Genomic DNA, 22,052 nt, shown 5'->3' on the forward strand with positions numbered 1-22,052 from the left:
TAACTTACAATAAAAAAGAACTTTTTTCAATTTTATATTTTATAAAAAGAGTTATACACGGTTGGCTGGAAAATATTTTAACACTAAAGTTGCATCCCTTGAAAAATTCCTATTGAAACTTGTTCAGGATCCTTCACTGACCATTCTCCATAAACATAAGCAAAATTCGACGAGCGTCTAATCTGCTCAATGAAAATTTTTAAACATATTAATAATTGTACAAAGGTAGCATAATGAAAAGTTTTTAAATTGAAAAATTGAATGAAAGATTGAATACAATATTAACTTTATTAAAATTATATTAATTTTTATTATGAATTAAATTTATTTAATTGGGGACATTAAAAAATTTTTTTATTTAAAAATAAATGTAATATAAAAGAATGTTAAGTTTGAAATTATTAGATTAAGTTACTTTAGGGATAACAGCATAATATTTTTGAAAAGATCTTATTGATTAAGGTAAATATTAAAAGGAGAATTTTAATTATAAAGCCTGTTCGACTTTTAAAACCTTACATGATTTGAGTTAAAATTGGAAAAAATACATGTTTCTTATTGGAAATTATCCATGAAACTCTAAACTAATTTCAACTGTAGGGTTAAAATGTTTTCCAGCTAACGTGCCCAATGAGTAAGTACCTATAGTACAAGTAAATTTTTACCTAATGTGAGTAATAAAAGTAAGTTTTAGTCAGACAGAAGTGTTATATCATGTATGTTTAGTACCAGTAGTAGAATTAAGTTTTAATCAGACACAAGTGTTAAAATTCTTATACCTACTTATTTATCAGTAGTAAAAGTAAGATTTAGTCACAAAAGAGTAATTTGAATTGTAATTTTAAATCTCTTTACAGATCAATAATGCAGTTTAGTAGGAAATTAAATTTTTTTTTATTAATTTGTTGTTCTTTCTGTATTAAAGTGGATAGTGATACAGAACGTTTGCTATCAAGAAAGAAACGATATGTTGTTTTTCCAGAAGGATCAAGTTTTTCGGTAAGCTACTAATATACAAATTTCAATAATATTGAATTTATCACTTGGTGAGTGTAATATTTAAAAAAAAAAAAAACTTAAATTTAAAAAACGATCCCTGTTCTTAACGTTTCGACAGCACAGCTGTCCTCATCAGAAACTAAAAAAATTGTTTTTTTATTTTAAAAAATATTAAAATAACAATAATTTACAATTACTACACTGAGGAAACTGTTGGGTATCATCTACTGAAGTTTGGTTCTCCAAACCAAATTTTTTATTTGATATATGTGCAACTAATCCGTTTGGTTCGGGCTACTAAATTTTTTCGTTGAATCATTTTGTTCGGTCTACCAAATTTTTTGTTTTGCACAACTAACTTATTGTTTTTAAGCAAACAAAACATTTAGTTACATGAAAAAAATTTTTTTCTTTTCTCAACCAAATTATTTTTTGGCTCACACTTATATTTTTTATTTTTCACTTAATTTTATCACTTTTGTTATCCTCTTTTATTACCCTATGTCTACTTAAATTAATTTCTATTGCGGAAAAACCTAACACTGCTGGGAATCGAACCCTCAGACTACACAACGCAAATCAAGAACGCTGACCACTACACTAAGAATCCTAGTGACAATGTGATAATGTGTGTATAAAGTATACAGGCTGGAGAAAAACTTCCGTTCTTTTAACAAGCTTTATTCTCTCTGTTCGATATGCATCACTACACACACTTTTTTACCGAATTTCTGAAACACATAAAAATCCCGAAAACACTTGAATAAAACTTGACGACACGAAGAGCGAAGCATGGTTAACAGCGCATGCGCAATTGAGCATTCAGACGGTTTGGTTTGGAGAACCAAATTATTCAGTTAACAGACGCAAAAGCTTGAACGAAATTTTTGGTACAGCCAACTAAATTTCTCGATTGATTGCTTCTTTCGTTACTGTTATGTCAACTAAATTTTTGTAATCTTAACTAAAAGTGCTCCACCAAATTATTTTGTTAACATTACATTATTATTTTTCTCAGTGTATAGTTAATTAATTTAAAAATTTTGAATATTACCGAAAAAAGAAAGTCCGTGACTTTTGTTCAGGGTTCACTGACAAACTAATTGCAAACAATTTTTCATATAATACGGATTTGACAATCGAAAAGGTGGTGTACATTTTTAGGTCATTGAACCCGTCGCAGTTGTATACAGATTATGACGTCTCAAGTATAATTGTATTGATAGAAATTCATCTATGAAAAATAAATTAATAAACTCTATTTGAATTTATAAATAGAAAAGAAATTTATATAGTTTTTGTTCAAATTTTTAATATCATCCTTTTTGGTAAGAGGTTTCTTTTGTAGCCCTATAATTCTGACGGTGCACGGAAAACTGAGCCTAATGTTATTTCGGTGATAGGTCTCTTCTCTCGTGGAGCGTCACATCTGTATCATATCAGAGTTGATTCTCTTTCGCCAATTTTGTTAATTGTCGAGAATTGTCGAAACGTTAAGAAAAGAGATCGTTTTTTATTTTCCTTTTGTTTTAAATATTACAATTGACTTGAAAGATTGATAAACTTTAATACCTTTAATAATATATAAATTATTCTTTTCTTTACATTTTAATTATGCTCACATAAATTGAAAATATTAAAATAATTCTTCCAAATGTGAAGGATGATTCTTTAAACATCACAAGAAATTATAAGTTATTGGATTGACTTGATAATTTTCTCCGCCCCCGTTAATAAAATATTTATTCAAACGCCAATGCAATAATATGTTAACTCAGAAAGTTGTTCTCTCTAAATTTGAATTAGCGAAAATTTCACTGTTTGAATCAGCGAATAAAGTTTTCACTGCAAATCAGCGGTTACAGCTAATAAAATAGCGAAACACGAATCGGCGAACGTCGGTCATTTTCGTCGGAAGATAAATTTATTTTAAAATGGAGTATTCCACTGATTCACGGAAAAAAATTTTCTGTAGAATTTACAGAAACTCCTGCGCCATTTACTGATGTTTCTCCAAATAGAGAAATATGTAGAATCATTGGCATTAAAATCTGTTAATTCTACAAGTTTGAGCTACAGTTCTTAAAAACTGTTGAGTGACCAAATTATGTATACTATATGGGGATAATATATGTTTGGTAGAGTATTTCTTATAGGTTATATTCTCCTCCGAATACATTAAATTCGCGGAACATTATTGTATAAATTAGTATAACTTCTATGTAAATAAATTCATCCTTCAATAATTTTCTAACAAAAAAAATGAGGAGCAAGTTTTCAAAACTTATGATAAATCCACTTTTTCTTATGTCGAGAAATTGAAACAAACGACTTTTCTCACTTAATCACTACAGTTAATTTTAAAATAAAAAAAATTTGTAATAATTTATTTCTATAATAATGTTTATATACTTAAGACGTTTCCTTTTTAATTAAACTTTCTTGCCGACACTATGATAATAATAAAAACACTAAATTCGCCTTAACCTCTCGCACTCAATCGTACTCAGCCTTAGTCGAATCACTGCATTGTTTTCGCGCATGCGTTAAATCCTCACAGAAAATATCTGTAGAATTAACAGATTTAGGAACATGTAAAATCTCTAAATCGACGTTAAAGAATTACCAGAAAATTTTTTTCCGTGTTGAAATAGTTGTTAGTCGCTGATTCGCAGCTGCATACTTATAGCTTTTTCAATCAGCGACTATTCGCTGCCAATCAGCGGATTTTAGCTGATTCAAATTTAGAGAGTTCTATATGATTTTTATCCTATAATTAGAGGTACAATCTAAATAAAGTTTAATTGTCTATTTTCAATATCTTTATGATAAATAATGTAAAAGATAATAAATGATAAATACATAATAATAACAATAAATTTAAAAAATATAAGGAAAATGTAAAAAAATTTTGCCTGCAAAAAACATTTACTTTGGCTTGATAGAAGGCCAAGTGGACAGACGTTTTTGCCAATTTCTTTGGCCTACCGAAAGGCTATTTCAATACGTACCCGGAAAAACTTTGTTCAAGAATCATTTCTGAATTTGTTCAGGAACTGAGGACGCGAGAAAAATTCTGCAAAATTTACAGAAAATACTTGTATTTTTATTATGACATTGGAAGACTTCTTGTTAATGCCGCGATCGGAACTCACTGGGCGTTGAAAGTTTCTTGAACTGTTTTATAAAACACAGTACAGTAACCAAGCACTAAGCAGAGATTGGTTGCGTCAAATATATTTTCAATGCATAATACCATAAGCTGCCAAGGTAGCTGAGAGATGTAAAGCGGAGTTTTTGGACTCTCGAGGACGTGGGATCGAGTCCTCCCAGAGTAAATTTTTTTTCTCGCAAACGTAAAAGATTATTCTAAAACAAGTTCAAGACTTTCTGTAGTGAGTTTAGGAAGTTGTCTTGAAATTCTCTACAATTCTTATAGAAATACTGCTTAGAATTTTGCAAAGAAAATATAAATAAGATTTCTTAAATTATTTTTATATCCTCAGTTCCTGAACAAATTTAGGAATGATTCTTGCATAAAATTTTTCCGTGTATAAGTATTAAAATGGAGTACACCTCACAGAAAAAACTTGGACTCATTTTTGTTGCATCTCATTTTCTTTTGGGTATCGAAATGAGTATGGGACAAACTTCATGTTATTCAAAATGATATTGGCTGGAATTTCAGATTTCTAAGTTGGCATCATAAGCAGAGTAATTTTGTATTTCAATTATTGTTTCTAATATTTCAACAACACCAGAAAGATTATTTTGACCAGTACGAATATTTAGAAGTTTTTAAATAAAAATTATTTATTATTATTTACGTAGATAATAATTAATTTCATAAGTTTTTAAATTTACCGCTATTATTTAAGTTGGCAGTACCGTTCCTGTTGTCAAAACACATGTTTTCATTTTTCTAACCTAAAAACATATTTCCTTTATTATTTTATTACGCGATTACAAGCAATTTTTAATCAAATATATTAAGTCTAGCGTGTTATTTACTTCTTTGTAATTATTATATTTCATGTTTTTGTGCAAAATTATTCGTTATTTCACAATATTTTTCCATTTTTCTTTTTCTCAAAATGAAACTTGCCTGTTTCATTTTGATACTTTTACCTTAGAACTCGAAATGAGACAACCAGTTTCATTTTTGTTGCGAATCAAATTGAGTATAGAATCTATACTCAATTTGAATTCAGGTTTTTTCTGTGTTCAATTCCTTGATTCATTCAAAGTCAACGAAAATGTAACGGTCAATTAAAATTTTATTCGTATAGAAATTCTAAGTGCCATAGGAATTAGTGTAGATTTTTGTTTGTTTAACTTAAATAATATTGCTTTGTATAAAAATTCTATCATTCAATTTGAATGCGTAGAAGCATTAAAATTCTTTAGTTCCAATTTTTTTTTTAAGTTTTAATTTTATGAATATTAATTTAAAAAAATATTTCAGATTATTAAGAAATTACTGATTGAATATTTATTATATATTTTAATTTTTTTAAATGTTTTCATAATTTACAAAAATTGGGGGGGGGCATTACAAGAAACGATAATCCTGAAATAAATAACAATTTAAAATTATTTAAATGTAGAAATTAAAATTTTATACATTTAAAATAATGCTTGTTATTTGTGGTAATTAATTTCTAAAATTGAATTTCCGAAATTAAACATTTCAGGGTGTGTCGCTACGTTCAAAATAAAATTCACTTGCCGATCGCGTATTCACCTCGACGGAGCGATGGCAGCATCGCCTCTTCTATGCGGGGAGACCGGGGAACTATGCAGGGGCCATGCTTTAAGAAACATTTAAAAATTAGAAACAATATTAAAAATTACAAATTTTTTATACAACCATGTTTTTTAATTATTATAATTATAAAAAAAAACTTACCATGGACACCCTTCGCCCATGCCCGATCTCCATCCCGGAGCGGCACTCGAACGGAGGTTTCCAAATTGGCAAAAAAAAAATCACTCACACGCGGTTTTAAGAATTTCGTACACTCCCGGACCACATGTTAATTTAAAAAAAAACTTTCATTTAATACGATCGCGGTTTTAAATATTGCGAACACTCCCGAAATTAAAAAATTATTTTATTTTAAACAAAAGTTGAAGAAAAGAAAATTACTTCCTAAATAATTCAATCACGGGTTTAAAAAAATTGCGAACACTCCCGGAAGCTAACACTGACTCGAAAGAATTAATTATATTAATGACGAATTTACAGCTTCAAGGTGATTCTTTCAAACTAAATAGCCCTCGGAGATCCCTACTTTCAAGTTAAATTCCCATTCAGAAAATGTGAAAAATAACCGTAAAAATAGACCGAGTTCTAAAAAGTCTGACGAATTTTGTGTACTTCAAAGTTAAGATACCCTTTTTTTACTTTCGCCCTTATCTTTGAAGTAGGTAACACCAGAAGCCATCGAGAGAAAAGACGTTGTCACGTCAAAAACTTCGATCCCTAAATATTACTCGATCGCGAGTTTTAATAAGATACGAAACACTCCCGAAAGCTAAAACACTGATTTTAATAAGAATTAAAAATGTTAATTTAATTTTCACAAACACGTGGTCATCAAAAATCAAAACGCCCGATGATAACTTGCGATTTTGAACCGATGTCAATGACCGACGCTAGAGAAATGATGCCACCCCGTGAAATTGATGAAATACAAAAGTGAATTTAAAACCACGTGATCATACGAAATTTAGACGCGCGAGGATAATTTTGATTTTTGCACCAATGACGTTTAAAGCAATGAGGGGGGGGGGGGGATTTGAAAATGCGAGACTGAGATGGTAGAAACGCGTCTATTGTTTTCTCTCTCACTCTTATTATTCTAATATGTAATTTTAGATTAAATATTATAATATTGAACATTAAATATATAAATCATGCAAAAAAAATAATTATTTTTTTAATTAGAATGTTTTAATAAACATAATGTTACAATATAAGAATCGAAAATATTCACCGTATATTTTAGTCACAATAAATTTACAGTATTTAGCTGGTGGGGCGTAAAACTGACTAAATCGTCCATGTGTGATGAAAAAATTTTTTTTGCATTCAATTTTCAATCACTATCTACAAATTTTTTTTTAAATAAGTTATCATTTTAGGAATATTTTTTTTAATATAAGACAACAATTTACCAAAATGTCAAGCCAAACTAATAACTTTTAATTTCTGACTGAGATGTTTGAGGAATAATACTCCATATATGCAAAAATCTATAAACTGCAATTAAATTACGTGGAATTTTGTTAAGGAGGTTATAGGGATTGACTGAACTAATCAAAACAGAAACCATTATTTTATGATTTGACTTTTTCGGTACTGTGAAACGTTTGGCAACACCACATTACGTCAGTCGAGTTGCAAATGGTTGCTATATGACTTGTTTACTTTAATAAAACAATTATCCTACTATTTAATTAACTTTAATTTAATTTTAAAAAATGTATAATCAATTTTATTTATTAATTTTTATTTTCTTTTTAAATATAACGTATTTTATATGTGCTGTCAGAATCAACATTTTAAAATTTAGCGCGCAAAATTAACATATAATATACATGATCAAGTGTGCAATGTTGCCAAACGTTTTGACAGCTTTTCAATTTAACTTTTATTTATTTATTTAAATATTGTTAAAAATTAATTTATTGCAGCTCCCATAAGAACCTAATAACACTTTTTTAAACAGATATTTAATCATTAAATATCTGTTTTGTATTAAAAAAAAGTTCATCAATTTCCTAATGTTCATTATTTTGTGGTGAGTAAATATGTATGAAAAAGTACTTAGTCCCATTAGACACAATGTTAATTGTTAAAAAACAAAAATGCTTATAACTTTTTTCACAAGAAACTAGAGGTCTGAAAAATTTAGCTACATAATTTTCAAATATTTATCTAATAGTGGACCAAGTTTCATTAAATTACTAATGTTAATTCAATTTCCGCTATAACCTCCTTAATTAAAAAAAAAAAAAAAAAAAAAAAAACCTATCAAAGATTAAATTAACGATGTTCAGATTGCTCTATGTATGACTGTTCACACACTAACGCCTGATGATATTTTCACGGAGGGTCTCAATTGGGGAATTTCATACGATCTACCCAATGAGAGTAAACCTGAATTGGAACCAGCTTTGGCACTGAGGAAGGACAAATTCAAAATAAACAATAAAATCAATAAAATTCCCATGGGAGAAAAGAATAATTATTACAAATATGGAAATTGGAATGCAGATGGCAAATATTATGTTTTACCAAATTATAAAAAATACTACAAACACAATTATCATTATTTACAAAGACGACACAGGAGAGATCTGTATGATAAACTTGAAGTTATTATGAGAGCGTAAGTTGAAATTTTAAATAAATTTTTAATTTAATATTCAGTATTTTATGTTTGACATTTAATTTTTATTGAAACAAAAAATGAAACTTGATAATAATTATGGAAAATTGAAGTAAATAATTTTTTTTTCAGCTGAATGCAAAAAATGATGTTAAATGTTGAATATAAAATTTAATTTATCGAATAAAACATTTTCCCTGCATATTGTTAGCAAAAAAACTTATTTAACCTCACAAAGATCGTTATTGTTTTTATGCTGATGCAGCATCCGATTCAGTACACTTCCCATTCGCTTTATTACCTATAATCCATCTAACAAAGAAAAAACATTGATAAAACTGGTTCAATGAATTCTTTATTATCGCGTTTTGTAATTCATTATTTCCGTAACTCATTCATTTTTCAAATCAATTTTTTAAGCACATTATATTAACTGCTTTTCAATTATTTACAAATACATATATAAATTTAATTATTAATATTATTTTTATTATTATCATATTATATTATGGTACAATTATTATCGTTTATGTATTATTATTATTATTATTATTTATTAGATTTTTGTTATTATTCACCCATATAATTCTAGGGCATTATATATATATATATATTATTGAATGTATGTCAACGTAATTATTGGACACGAGATTTAATTAAATTTATTGATATTACGTAATTGTTTCAAACGTTAAATATCTATACTCGCGTTAGCTTATAAACACTATTAACAAATATTCATTAGTATTTTACTGCGAATAAAATTTAATTTTTTTGCATAAAAATTTAACAATCTTCGTTAATTTACATTTAATTGACGATTATAGAATAGAAATATTTAATAATAATTTTATTAATAAAATTTCACTTTCAATCCACTTTTAAGTGAAACCGTTTAGACATGACTCAATTTGGAATGACTTTTAGCCTTTGTCATAGCATGATTTTAACTCTAAAAATTGATTTTAACTTATTTCGAGACAAAAAATTATCTTATATTCACTGTAAAAAGAAAGTACATATATGTAGTACTGATTTTAGGTATCAAAATAAAACCAAATGACAAGTAAGACTTTGTTTTTTTGTGCTGTATATGATAGTTACCATACTTTTTTGATAAAAAGAATACTAACATACAACTTTTTACTAAAAATATGAGTTATGCTACAAAATTTAAACATAAATTATTTTTTAAAAAATAAACAAACAATATCCATAAAATGAATTTATCATTTTACACTAGTTTAAACAAAGGGAATTAATATTGACAATTTCTAGTGAAATTCTGATGATTGTGGTTTAACAATTGTCATAAAATGCCGAGTGTGACTATATAAATTCTATTTTACATTTAGAACTTAATATAAAGAGTAACAATTGAAATAGTGTAAAAACCATAATAATAATAATAATAATAATAATAATAATATTATTAGTAATTTTTATTTCAATTTTTTGATTTGTTATAAAGAAACAAAAGGAATTTTTTTATTGTTTTAATATATTTAAATAACATTGACAATTGTTTATTATAAAATATTAATTATTTAAAGTATTTAATGATATTCAGATTTTTAATTAAATGGAATTAATTTCAACATATATATTATCTGTGATAATTATTTCTTATTAGTAATTTCACAAGTTGATAGATTTTTAACTCGGAAGCAAAGTACTTAATTTTCTTCACGTCAAAATAATTAAACAAAAATTCGAAAGAGGGACCTTCTTAAAAATATTCTACAACTTTTTTTTTAAAGCATTTTGCAGTATAATATTCTAAAAATCACAATTTACTAGAAATAATAATAAAACTTAAAAACTGCTAAAAATACAGTTATTAGAAAAAGTGAAAAACAGCAAAAAGAAGAAAGAGAAAAAAAAATATATAGACCCACAATAGAAACTATAAAGAATATAAGTCGAAAAATAGTAAATAAAAATAAATATAAGAAATTGTGGTAAACCGAGCGCGGCTTTGAATTGTTCACTTGATATTTATGTGAATTGAGTTAAAAGTTTAGAAAATAAATTGATGATATAAATTGCAGTAAATTTTCGTGGATTTTAGCTTCTTAGATTCCTCGGAGGATTTTTAAGTCGATGGTAGAAGAAGGAGGGAGGAGAGAGAGAGAGAGAGAGAAAGCTCAATTGTGGGAGAAAATGCTGTGGGAGTAATTCAGTAATGCGAGCTTATTTCAGAAAGACGAAGATCCAAGAAAAATAATCAAACCCCTCGACGGCGGAAATAAATCTGGTTATGGCTAGAATAGAGCAGAGGAAACTATTTCCCATGGTCGTTGGCCCGACAAACGGATAAATGGTCTGCCAGCCTTGTGCAGAAACAGCCCAACCACCCCACTATCACACAGGCGCCACCCTCTGATTCATACCATCCTTCCATTCTACACACATACACACAAAGCGTTTCAGAGTCGCACCAACACTCATTTCTTGAATACAAAAGTACCTATCAAATATAAGTCAACCCACACAAACTATTACCCTTTTTTTACTACCTATCTCAAATCAAATTTGTTATTTTATTACAAGTTAACTGAAAAAAGAATCAAGGAAAACCTCATCAAAAAGAGATTAACAAATTTTCCAAATGAAATTGATCAATTCTGTAAAGATCAAAGGAGTTTTTCTATAAAGACGCTCTTAAAGTCGATAATGTAATAATATTAGGACTCAACGTTTTGAAATTATTTGACAACGATGAACTTTATTACTATTTCAAGTTGAAATGTAATAAGAAAATTAAATTTGATATAGAAAGTGGATCATTTTTCAACTAACATAAATTGATATTGTCGCACTTTTATTTTTATCACTGGTATTCTTTTCAATTTCTGTTATTAACTCCTTTATAGTTCGGTAAAAATATCGTTTTTAGGTTAAAAACGACGAAGAAAAAAAAATTCTAAAAAATATTTGTAACTACACATCATATGTGACGCTCTGCGACAAAAGGTATCTAAGCTCCAAAAATTTTTAGTTTATATTTAGTGATAGTTTTATCTTAATAAAAAGTTATATTTTAATTAGGCAAAATCAAAAATAGATTTTATTGAATATTTTAGATGTAATAAAGACATAAGCATTCAATAGTTTGCATAAAGAATTGACCCTCTTTATGTATTTTCTCTTCAAAAATCAGAACTATAACCTAAAAATTTTGGGAGGGAGATATTAAAAAAATTCGACTCTATCCCGTACATTTCTAATGTTTGTTTGTACGCCACTTAATCGTCATTTTAGATTTCCCCCACCCAACTTGAACTACCTAATACCTACCAACTGTCAGTGTTATGACATCAAAGAGGTTAGAAAATCTTGAATTTAACGTCAGTTTTTATTAAATTTCTCAAAATTGAAACAGACGACATACTTCATTTTTATTCCTAAAAATTATAGAAATTTCAAACCTCACGACAGTATAAGTACTTAGGAAAAAAGTTGAACATTTTCTTGCAAGTTATAATCAAAATAGAGTAGTTGGTAACGTACTCTCCATAAGGGCCCATGTAAAAATATGCAACTTTATTAATTAAATTCTCAAAAACGAGACAGTACAAAATTTTGAAAAAAATTTTGTTTGAATCCAAAGATTTTCAAAAACGTATTTTATTATATTTCAGAATAATCTTAATACTTTTAGATAACTTGACACCCTCCTGAATATATTTAAAAGAACTAAACGAAAAATTTTTATTAACAAAACAATGATATATTATTTAAAGCAGCTATTGTTGGTATAGCTATATTAGTTTTCGAATTATCAAATGTTTAGAACTATCATATACAAAAGACAAAACTACATCCTTGCGAGCACAGAACCGACTATTTCGAATCACGTTAAATTAATTCAACACGTTAAATTTGACTTTGTTCTCTGATGTTTCATGTATAGCATAATTTGTGGAAATATTCCACCTGATTTGAAATGAATGTATTCAATTCATTTGATGTAAGTAATATTTCCCCCATATATATCTACCTATATTACAAAAAGATATCGCCGCCAACGCCGCCGCCGCTGTTCCAAGACTCTGAATATAGCCGCAAGTCAAGAGAAAGGGGGTAGATGAAAAGGGAGGGGGGACTTACGGCTATATTCAGAGTCTTGAAACGATCTTAACCTTTAAATTTAGGGTGGGGGGAAGTAATGCTAAGCGCGCAGGGGACATAGCCCCCTAGTATATATATATATATATATATTTTTTTTTTTCCTTGGGGAAAACAATAACCACTATTATGATGGACTAATACGTCCAATTGAATTCCCCTTGCGTCTAATTTTCAGATGAAAAAAGAAAGAAAAAATTCGAAGGAAAAGCCAGACAATGAAAAAGACCTATACTTTTTTCATATCAAAAATCAAAAACATATTAAGAACATTTCTGTCCCTCCAGGGCAGTAATGAAGATAAATGTCATTTTCGACAAAAATATATTTATGAGGTTCGAGGAAGAAAAATATGAGTAGAATTTTATTAAACATTTAATTAAATTTTTTTTAATATTAATCCTGTTTTTTAAGTGGAGCAAAAACTAATTTTTAATGTAAACTTTAATAAATTATGTAATTAATATTATAATAAATAACTGAAATACTATATAGTAAACAAAAAAAACTTAAATCTTAGATAAAGATAAATCTTAAATTAAATATTAGTCTTAAAGGATTTAATTTAAACTGAAACTTATGTAAAAATAATATATTACTGCAATAGAACTCAATTATTTATGCAGAACGTAAAATTCGGAAACTAACTTAAATGAAGCATATACTTACGAATATTATTATACTAGCGCCTCCGACTGCCTTTGGCCATATTGGGTCCGCCATTTTGAATTTTTTAAATCTGACATCAAATTTGGATTCAGCAACCCCAAAAACCCCCAATTACCGAATTTTGAACGAATCAAATAAATTTTAAATTTTTCCGCCATATTGGGTCGCCATATTGGGTCGCCATATTAAGTCCGACATTTTGAATTTTTTAAATATGACCTCAAATTTGGATTTAGCGAACCCAAAATCACAAAAGGAACCATTCTTTTGAAAATCAAGTCAATTTTAAAATTTTTTGGACGCCATTTTGAATTTTTTAATTCTGACCTCAAATTCAGATTCAGCGACCCTGAAAACCCTAGTATACACATTGACGCTCAATTCTAATTATGTTTAGTATTATTTTTTAATGTGGACATATGGGCAAATCCACAGAACCGGCCGATTTTTACTTATCAAGATGAAAATTTTCCAAATAGCAAGCACACCTTTTATTTATGGTTTACTTTCTTTAAAATATATTCAAGAACAATTATCTTCTTGCGTGATTCATTTTATTTTAATGCCGTTTGAGTTAAAAGCCAAAAACGAAAATATTATTTTTCTTCTGGAAATTATAATTAAAAATGGCATTTCTTTGTTTTTTTTTATATATTATTTGAAATATCTGCAAAACATTTTGAATAATAAAATATGATAAAATACAAATAATTAATTTTTTAATTATCAAAAATAAATTATTTATATTTTATCATTTTTTTATTATATATTTTATTTATTAGCATTTAATTTTTTATTTCTGTAAATTAAATTGTTTACTTACTAATTTTGATATTAACTATTTTAACCAACAAACTGACATTATTGACATCGATTTTGATATAACTTTGAAAATAAAACAAATGAAAGGATAATTCATTTTTCACGATTAACTAGTTAAATTTCGATAAATTTTTTTTTATTTTTAATTTTTAGACGTTATAAATTGAAAATATAATTTGGCGTTTGCATACAAGAATTATAATAATGTCTTTATATAATCACACATGTTTTCAACTCATCATATTTTATCCTGTAGTTGTGCTACTGAAAAAAGGCTAAGTTGAAAATGGTTCACGCTTAAACATAGAGTGATAATTATTGGAATATTTTCTTTAATTCTGATTGCACTCTATTCTATGATACATACATTTGTTCGTCTGTTCACAAGCAATAAGCTCCAATTTGAAAAATTCAAATCGAATAATCGCCGCAAAAGATATTTACAAAAATGTATAGACATTTCATTATTATAAAATAATGAGTAACGCTACTTTCAACGACTATCATTTCTTTTTATTTAAGAGCACATATTTTTTATTACTTTCAAAACATTCTTCAATAAGTAAACTATAATTCACCACAGTTTGGAATTGTTCGGATCTATGCCGAACAAGTTATACCTATAAGAATTAAAATTTATACCTGGAGTAACACCGTAAATTTCATTTTTTAAGTTACTTAATTCGATTTTATTTTTTATAAAAGACTAGAAGGTTCACATTTATTCAATTTTCTTATTTCAATAGGTTCTCAGAGATATTACAAAATGGTTGAAGTATGAAAATAATTAATATAATACTTCTAAAATAGAAAAATATATGAGTAACATGAAATCGGCCGGTTCTGTGGATTTGCCCATATATGTCCAAAATCACAAAAGGTGACACGACTTTTTTTTGACATATATGGGCCATCGACAGTCAAGGGTTTAAGGACATAGGTCAAGAGGGCGCTGGCTTTGAGATTAAAAGCGATTAACTTAACCTCATAATTAGGTCAATTTCTAGGTCAAAAGCCTGCTAAGTTTGAGGTTAAAATCTCGATTTGTTAGTATTTTGACGCTGAAAATTGACCTAATTTTGGGTTTATGTTTTAACCTCAAACTCAGCGCTCTCTTGACAAATGGCCTATCAATCTTCAGGGCCAAAATATAGACAAGTCTGAAAACATAACCTCAAAATAAGGTCAATTTCTAGTTCAAACAGCCGCTGGGTTTGAGGTTAAATTAAGAGCCAAAATACTAATAAACTTACATAGATTTTTGAAACGGCGGCGGCGGCAGTGGCGGCGAGATAATTAAACATTTTTTAAAGTTATTTTTTATTTTTTTACGTGAGGGGTTCTTTTTTAATAACATAGCATGAAATATAATATATATATATATATATATATAAATATATATATATATATATATATATATATATATACTGAAAAAAGGGTTTGGTATTGACAACCAAACGTTTGGTTGGTATTTAAGCAACAAAATTTTTTTGTTGAATCAACAAAATTTTAATTGTCTCAATCAAAGTTTGACACAACCAAAATTCGAAAAAAAGGATTTTTGTTGTCCTAACTAAAGTTTGATTGGGACAACCAAAATTTTATTGATTCAACAAAAAAAATTTGGTTGGTTAAATACCAACCAAACGTTTGGTTGTTAATACCAAACCTTTTTTTCAGTGTATATAAATTAAAAGACAATCCTATCGATTTCGAAAGTGTATAATGAGGAGAAAGACTGGAAGAGCTCAATACCATCTTCAAATACCGCAAAAGGTATATATATATATATATATATATATATATACAAGTTTCTGCCTCTCTCTCTCTCTCACACACACATACACAATTCACCCCTCATTCATTTTCACAGAACATTTTGAATTAATGGGTCACATTTACTCAGATTGCCAATGCTCAACTTCAGCAAGTTCAAATCGGCCAAAGGACCCTGACACGATCGGTCTTTTGTACACGACCGTCATGCACCACTTAAATTATTCTCCCGAGTCAAATCAAGATCATCATCTCCTAAAACTGCCAAGAAACTTCTCTCTAATACAAAAAGGGAGAAATCCTTTGAGATAAATAAAAAGTCTCCTTCAAATATATATTATACTATGCCGAAATAAAATGACCTTTATTTTTCATTAAAGCAAAAATATACTTGTGTATAGCCAAGGGGAAATGTATCGTTAAATATCAAATATGATGTGAAGATTAGATTGATATTTAAACTGAAATATTGTTTCAGAACATTTTTCCTTCTACTATTATACTTTTGAAAAAAAAAAAATTAATTTTTAGTATACATAAATAAAAATAATATAATTAAAATAAAAAGAATTTATTTTTGTTTTAATTTTGCAATTTATTAAGCTAACCCAATAATAAAATAAATATTAAATCATTATTTCAACAATTGTTTAAACAAATAATTGTTCAAATAATCATTTAATGTTTAATATTTATTTTTTTATTGTTAGATTTATAAATTGCAAAATTAGAAAAAAAATAGAAAATTTTATATTCATGCTCGAAGCTTTGTTCGATTTTTGGACTATACGCAAAGTACTTTCCTTAATTTTTTATCACGTATTCTTTCATTTTTTGTAGTTTCTATGATTTTTAATAACAATTTTTTATAAACAATAATTAAAAAAGGAATTTAACCTTAATTATCATATGCAGTTTTTTTCGACGAGTCCATTTATACCAAAAACTCATTTTTCGTCAAAATGTCGGTTACCTAAGTTTTTACATTGTACGGCAGTTATTTCATTTTAATATTAGATCTTAGATGCTGCATTGAGAGAGTTTTTATTTGATGAAAAAAAGTTAACAAAACGGGAATCGAACTCCGAACATAACGCACATCAGTCGAGAGTCTTAATCAACACACCAATTGTACTTTTAGTACAACCGTATTTCAAGGACTATTGTTCTGTTGGTTAAAACTCTCGACTGATGTGCATAAGTTTCGGAGTTCGATTCCCGTCTCGTTAACTTTTATTCATCAAATAAATAGTCGTTCAATGCAGTATGTAATATTACTGTAATATTGCGAATCTAGATGAAATATTACCTTGATATTAATGAAATATTACCTTGATATTAAGGTAATATTACGTGCTGCTTGCAGGTCATAGAATTTTCTTCTATGACGACTTAATTTTCCAAATGGAAGGTTCGGACGAAATTATATGAAATATATAATATTTAAGCCACAGGACAGCTCTATCGATTTCAGAAGTAGTTTGGAGAGGAAACTGAGTTTTACGATGTGCAAATATCGCAAAAGATACTCACACTAGTTATCTTCGCAATTCGCTTCTCGTTCATTTTCGAAGCGACCCGTTTCGAATTCATGGGTTACATTTACTTAGATTGCCGATCCCGAACTTCCCCCAAGTTGAAATCGGCTTGAAAAGACCCTCTATACACTCGGCCTTTTGTACACTTTGCTTAAATTATTTATCGAAAATTAATCAAAATAACCACGTGATGATCTTTTCAATTTATTTATATATATATATAAACCTGCTGAGGTTATGTTAGCCGATTTTAACCTCAAACCTAGCGTCCTCTTGACATATGTCCTTAACATTTGACCTTGAATTTTGAGGTTATGTTTTCAGGTTTGTTAGTATTTTGGCCCAGAACATTGATAAGACATAACCTTAAAATTATATCAAGTAAAAGCTGAAATATGAACATAACCACAAAAATTCGAGATTAAGAATATATAAGATATAAGAACTTAAAATCTTACTTTGAATTTTACGTTGTATTTGCTCTCTTGACCCGAAAATTGACCTAAAGTTGAGGTTAAAAAAAAGTGGAATACAAAAATAAAAATAATTCAGAAAAGAATTGTTTTTTTTTTAATAAGATTTGTTTAAAAATAATCAAATTAATTGTATTTTCAATTTACTTTTTTAAATAGAATTTTCAACGAAAAACAATTAGATTGTTAATTTTGTTATTGCAATTAATTTTAGCGAAACATAATTTTATAACGATTTTCAACATCAAAATTATATGTATCATTTACCTTTACTAGAATGAAAAAAAAAATGAATGTGAGAAATCCGAAACCTGAATTAGAAACAGGATATGAAAAATATAAGTTAAAAAGTATCAAAAATATACGAGTAAATAATCCAATATTCATAAAAAAAAAAAAAATAATTGAAGTATACTTAACTAACGAGGTTAAAAGTTCAAGGATAAACTTCAAAAGACAAGAAAAAAATAGAGTTTATATTTATGGTTAAGGATTTATCAGTAAAAGTGACTTACTTGCTGAATAAGGGTGCTTAATGTCATCTTGAAGTATCATTCGAATTTGGGGAATACAACCTATAAATAACAGTATTAAAGTGATAAACATTATTAAGTAGTTCAATCATTAAAATAATACACGCATCGATGAAAAAACAATTTATCTACTAAAATCTAAAAGTCAAGGACCTCGGCAAATGCTATTAATCTACGTTTTTATTTTTATCTATCATTTATATTGCTTTGTAATACCGAAATTTTTGGACCTCTATTTTTTTATGTATCTTTATGTTTTTCGACCTCATCAGAAATCCAAAAATTACATTTTCAAAAAATGTCCTTCCGTGTGTGTCTTTGTTTGTGTGTATATATATACATATCTTCAACTGAGCTGCGGTTTTATTATAGTTTATATGTCAATATATAAACGTATATTTCATAAAAAAAAAAAAAACAAAAAATTATTCAAACGAAAAAATAAAATTTTAATGTTGAAAAAAAAATTACTTCCTCTTGTACAAAGAAATTTTTTAAAGTTCATTTGGATTTTTTTTAAAAGCTTTAGCAATTATTTTACTCGATATTGTAAATTTTTTTAGACAAATATTGGTTAACAACTGTAGCTAAACTATATTTCTTTTTGTTCACTATAGTAGAAATTAGGTTTAGTTAGACAAAAGTGTTTAAATTCTTTGAATTTTAGTATAAGTTGTAAAACAAAGTTTTAGCCATACAGATGGATATTTTTTTCTTGTAATATTTTAGTATTACCAGTAAAATTTAATTTTAACTATACATATATAAGTTTGTTAAATTTTTGTAATATTAAAGCATTCGTCATAAAAATAAGTTTCAATCAGACAGATCGGCTTATATTCTTGATAATATTGTGTTTAGTAGAAAAATTTTGTTTTAGTCAGACTGTTACTATAACCTACTTTTACTACTTTCAAACACTTTATTTTTGTACGGCCTTTTATGTTGGTCTCTGATAACTTCAAAATCGATGTTTAAAAAAAAATTTAATTATTATTTTATATTATTATTACCCATAAATTAGTAATAATTAAAAATTTTCCTGAAAAATTATTTTTGTGGTTTTTAGTGGCTCTCAAATTTTTTGAATTTTAATTCTTTTGACTCCTGAAATTTCCTTTAGAATCAATATGAAGCTTAATTTTAATTCTTTTTAATTATGAAATTTAATTCTAAATAAACCTGAATCAATTCCTTTCCAAGCCAATAGGATTGATTCGAAATAAAATTTCAGAATTCAAGAGAATTCAAATTAAGTTTCGGAATGAAACAAATTGATTCGGAAAGAATAAAAATCAGATTTGAAAAAAATTAAAAAATTCATCTTCTGAACGAATGGGATTGATTTGAGATGAATATTTTCTTGAGTCACATTAAAATGTAGATTAAAATAGAAACTACACGGAAAAAATTAATTCATTATATTGTAAAAAAACTGTGACGGAGTAGCGGATACAGCTCTTTACAAAACTGAGTTTTGTAAAATGTGATAAATATTTTCGAATAAACTATAGAAATTTTGTTGTTTATATACTTAATATTTTTGGAGTTAATTCTGAAAATTCTTGATATTTTGCAACACTCAGTTTCGTAAGGAGCTGTATCCGCTAATCCGTGATAGTTCTGTAAAATCTAATGAATTAATTTGTTCCATGTGATTGGCAAGGAAAGAAATTTCAGAATGTCTTATTAAAATTTATTGAAATTTAATTCAATACTTTCGTCATAAAGGCATAATGTTAAAAACTTATTTAAATTTTTTTTTTGCAAACAGGGAAAACTGGGGAGGCCCTGACCATAAACCTACTTCAAATAGGGAAAATTAGGTCAATTTCTACACAAAAATATTTATTTTTCTCTTATTTAAAAATTACTTTATTTTCTACCCAGGAATCATGATGAACAATAAATCAATAGGTTAACTAAAATATCCCAGATAGCACGTAAGCTTGCAGCAATCTTGCGGCAAGCTTGCCACGCAATATTGCTAACCTTGCACCGCAAACTTGCCGCAAGCTTCAAATGTCCCACCTGACCCAAGCTTGCCTGGTAAGCTTACCGAAAGAATGCAGTGTAAGATTATTGCAAGATTGCGGTGTAAGGTTACTGCAAGATTGCACAATAAGATTATCGCACTTTGAACCTAAAATTTTTTTTTTTTTCAATTTTTCGTCTTATTTATATATTTTTATTATATAAATTTTACTATATAAATTAAACAAAACATTTCTATTTTAAATTTTATAATTTCAATGTAATGTTATTTGGCAATCTTGCACCAACCTTGCTACAAGCTTACCGTGCAAGCTTATATACTGAACAATCTTGCGATAATCTTATTGTGCAATCTTGCAGTAACCATACTGCAATCTTTCGGTAAGCTTACCATGCAAGCTTGGGTCAGGTGGGAAATGCTATCTGGGATATATGAAGGGTAGAATGACAAAAGGGGTCAAGCGCCAATTCACTGTTTTTACAGGAAGTAAAAAAACATTTTTAAAAATTTTGCAGGTCATTTAAAAAAAAACTGAGAAAACCGTTTCGATATATTAAGGTAAATGTCCCAATTAGTGTCCTACTAAGAATGTAACTTTAGTTAATAAAGAAAAAACTCGATTTATATTCTTCCATGGAGATAATTTTTCACATTATTATAAAGGTAATCATTTTTTGAGCAGAAAATAATTTTTATTTGAGTATTATTATCAAAATATTTTAAATTTTCTTTTTTTTTTAAAGTGATGTTATTGTACCAATTTGTGTCCGACGAATTTTAGGTTGCCCCTATTTGTGATCTGAGGTGTACCAATTAGTACTCAGCAGCCATATTTGTGTCAAGAAATGTAACTAAAGGAAATAGATGTTCACTATTTGGTACACAAACATAAAAATATGCTTTGTCCTAATTAGTGTCTTTAAAAAATACTCGATGTTCTTACACTGTCACATTTTTCACATATTTAAATAATTTTAGGTTAAAATATAAAAACTCTCACAATAATTTTCAAAATTAAGAGTTGTAGAATTAATAAATGAAGTAGTTTTCAGAAAAATGTAATAATTTCTTTAATTAAAGTTGTGTTATTGTATGTAAACACAAATAGGATCATTCTCATTGTAGTGTACGTATTTGTATTTTTAGATATACATAAAAATTAACTTACCTTTGCATGAAAAAAAACCTCCAAACAGTAAAATTATATTATCTTGAATTATTTACTTAACAATTTAATTCAATATTAGACGTTAATTATCCTGTGCTAACAACATTCTGTTAACCTGTCTAATGACAATCTTTATAAGATGGCGGCATACTTTCCTCGTTTTGGCAGAGAGGGCGGCAGTGCAAATTTTCAAAATTTAATTTATAATTATTAAAGAATACTAAGACCCTAAATGCAAATCTACACGAAAGGTATATAATGTAATATTCAAAAAATATTTTTTTGAATATTTTTCTAAATTGTTTTTTATTTTATTTCGTGCATAAATGTGCAAGTGGACACAACCCAGATAACAAAATGCCTGCATAATAGCAGGCCGTGTGCCAGACCTCAGTCCGATTGATCGGACCAACGTGCCGGCACATAAGCAGCGCAATGTACGCGCCATTGCTGGCGATATCGCCCGCCCGCGGTCCGATCCATTAAAGTACAGAAAATGTTTTTTACTAAAATAAAAATTGAAACTGCGTCTATGTAGATACGTTTAATG

The 22,052-nt window shown here is 27.7% G+C and overlaps 1 protein-coding gene across 2 annotated transcripts in view; it reads left to right on the forward strand.

The window, feature by feature from the left end:
• Positions 1–22,052, forward strand: part of LOC127278704 (uncharacterized) — a 43,501-nt gene that overhangs the window by 5,623 nt on the left and 15,826 nt on the right. Inside the window, exons 2-3 of one of the 2 annotated variants that reach the window (XM_051300528.1) lie at positions 858–999; positions 8,065–8,396. In XM_051300528.1, coding sequence (XP_051156485.1) covers positions 865–999; positions 8,065–8,396 — 467 coding nt within the window. In that variant the 5' untranslated portion in view covers positions 858–864. The remainder of the gene's footprint in view (positions 1–857; positions 1,000–8,064; positions 8,397–22,052) is intronic. The other variant, XM_051300529.1, reaches the window with a different exon arrangement.

This window comes from Leptopilina boulardi, unplaced genomic scaffold, assembly GCF_019393585.1.
Source record: "Leptopilina boulardi isolate dan_hultmark-lab unplaced genomic scaffold, ZJU_Lbou_2.1 LbouV2_210, whole genome shotgun sequence".
NCBI lineage: Eukaryota > Metazoa > Arthropoda > Insecta > Hymenoptera > Figitidae > Leptopilina > Leptopilina boulardi.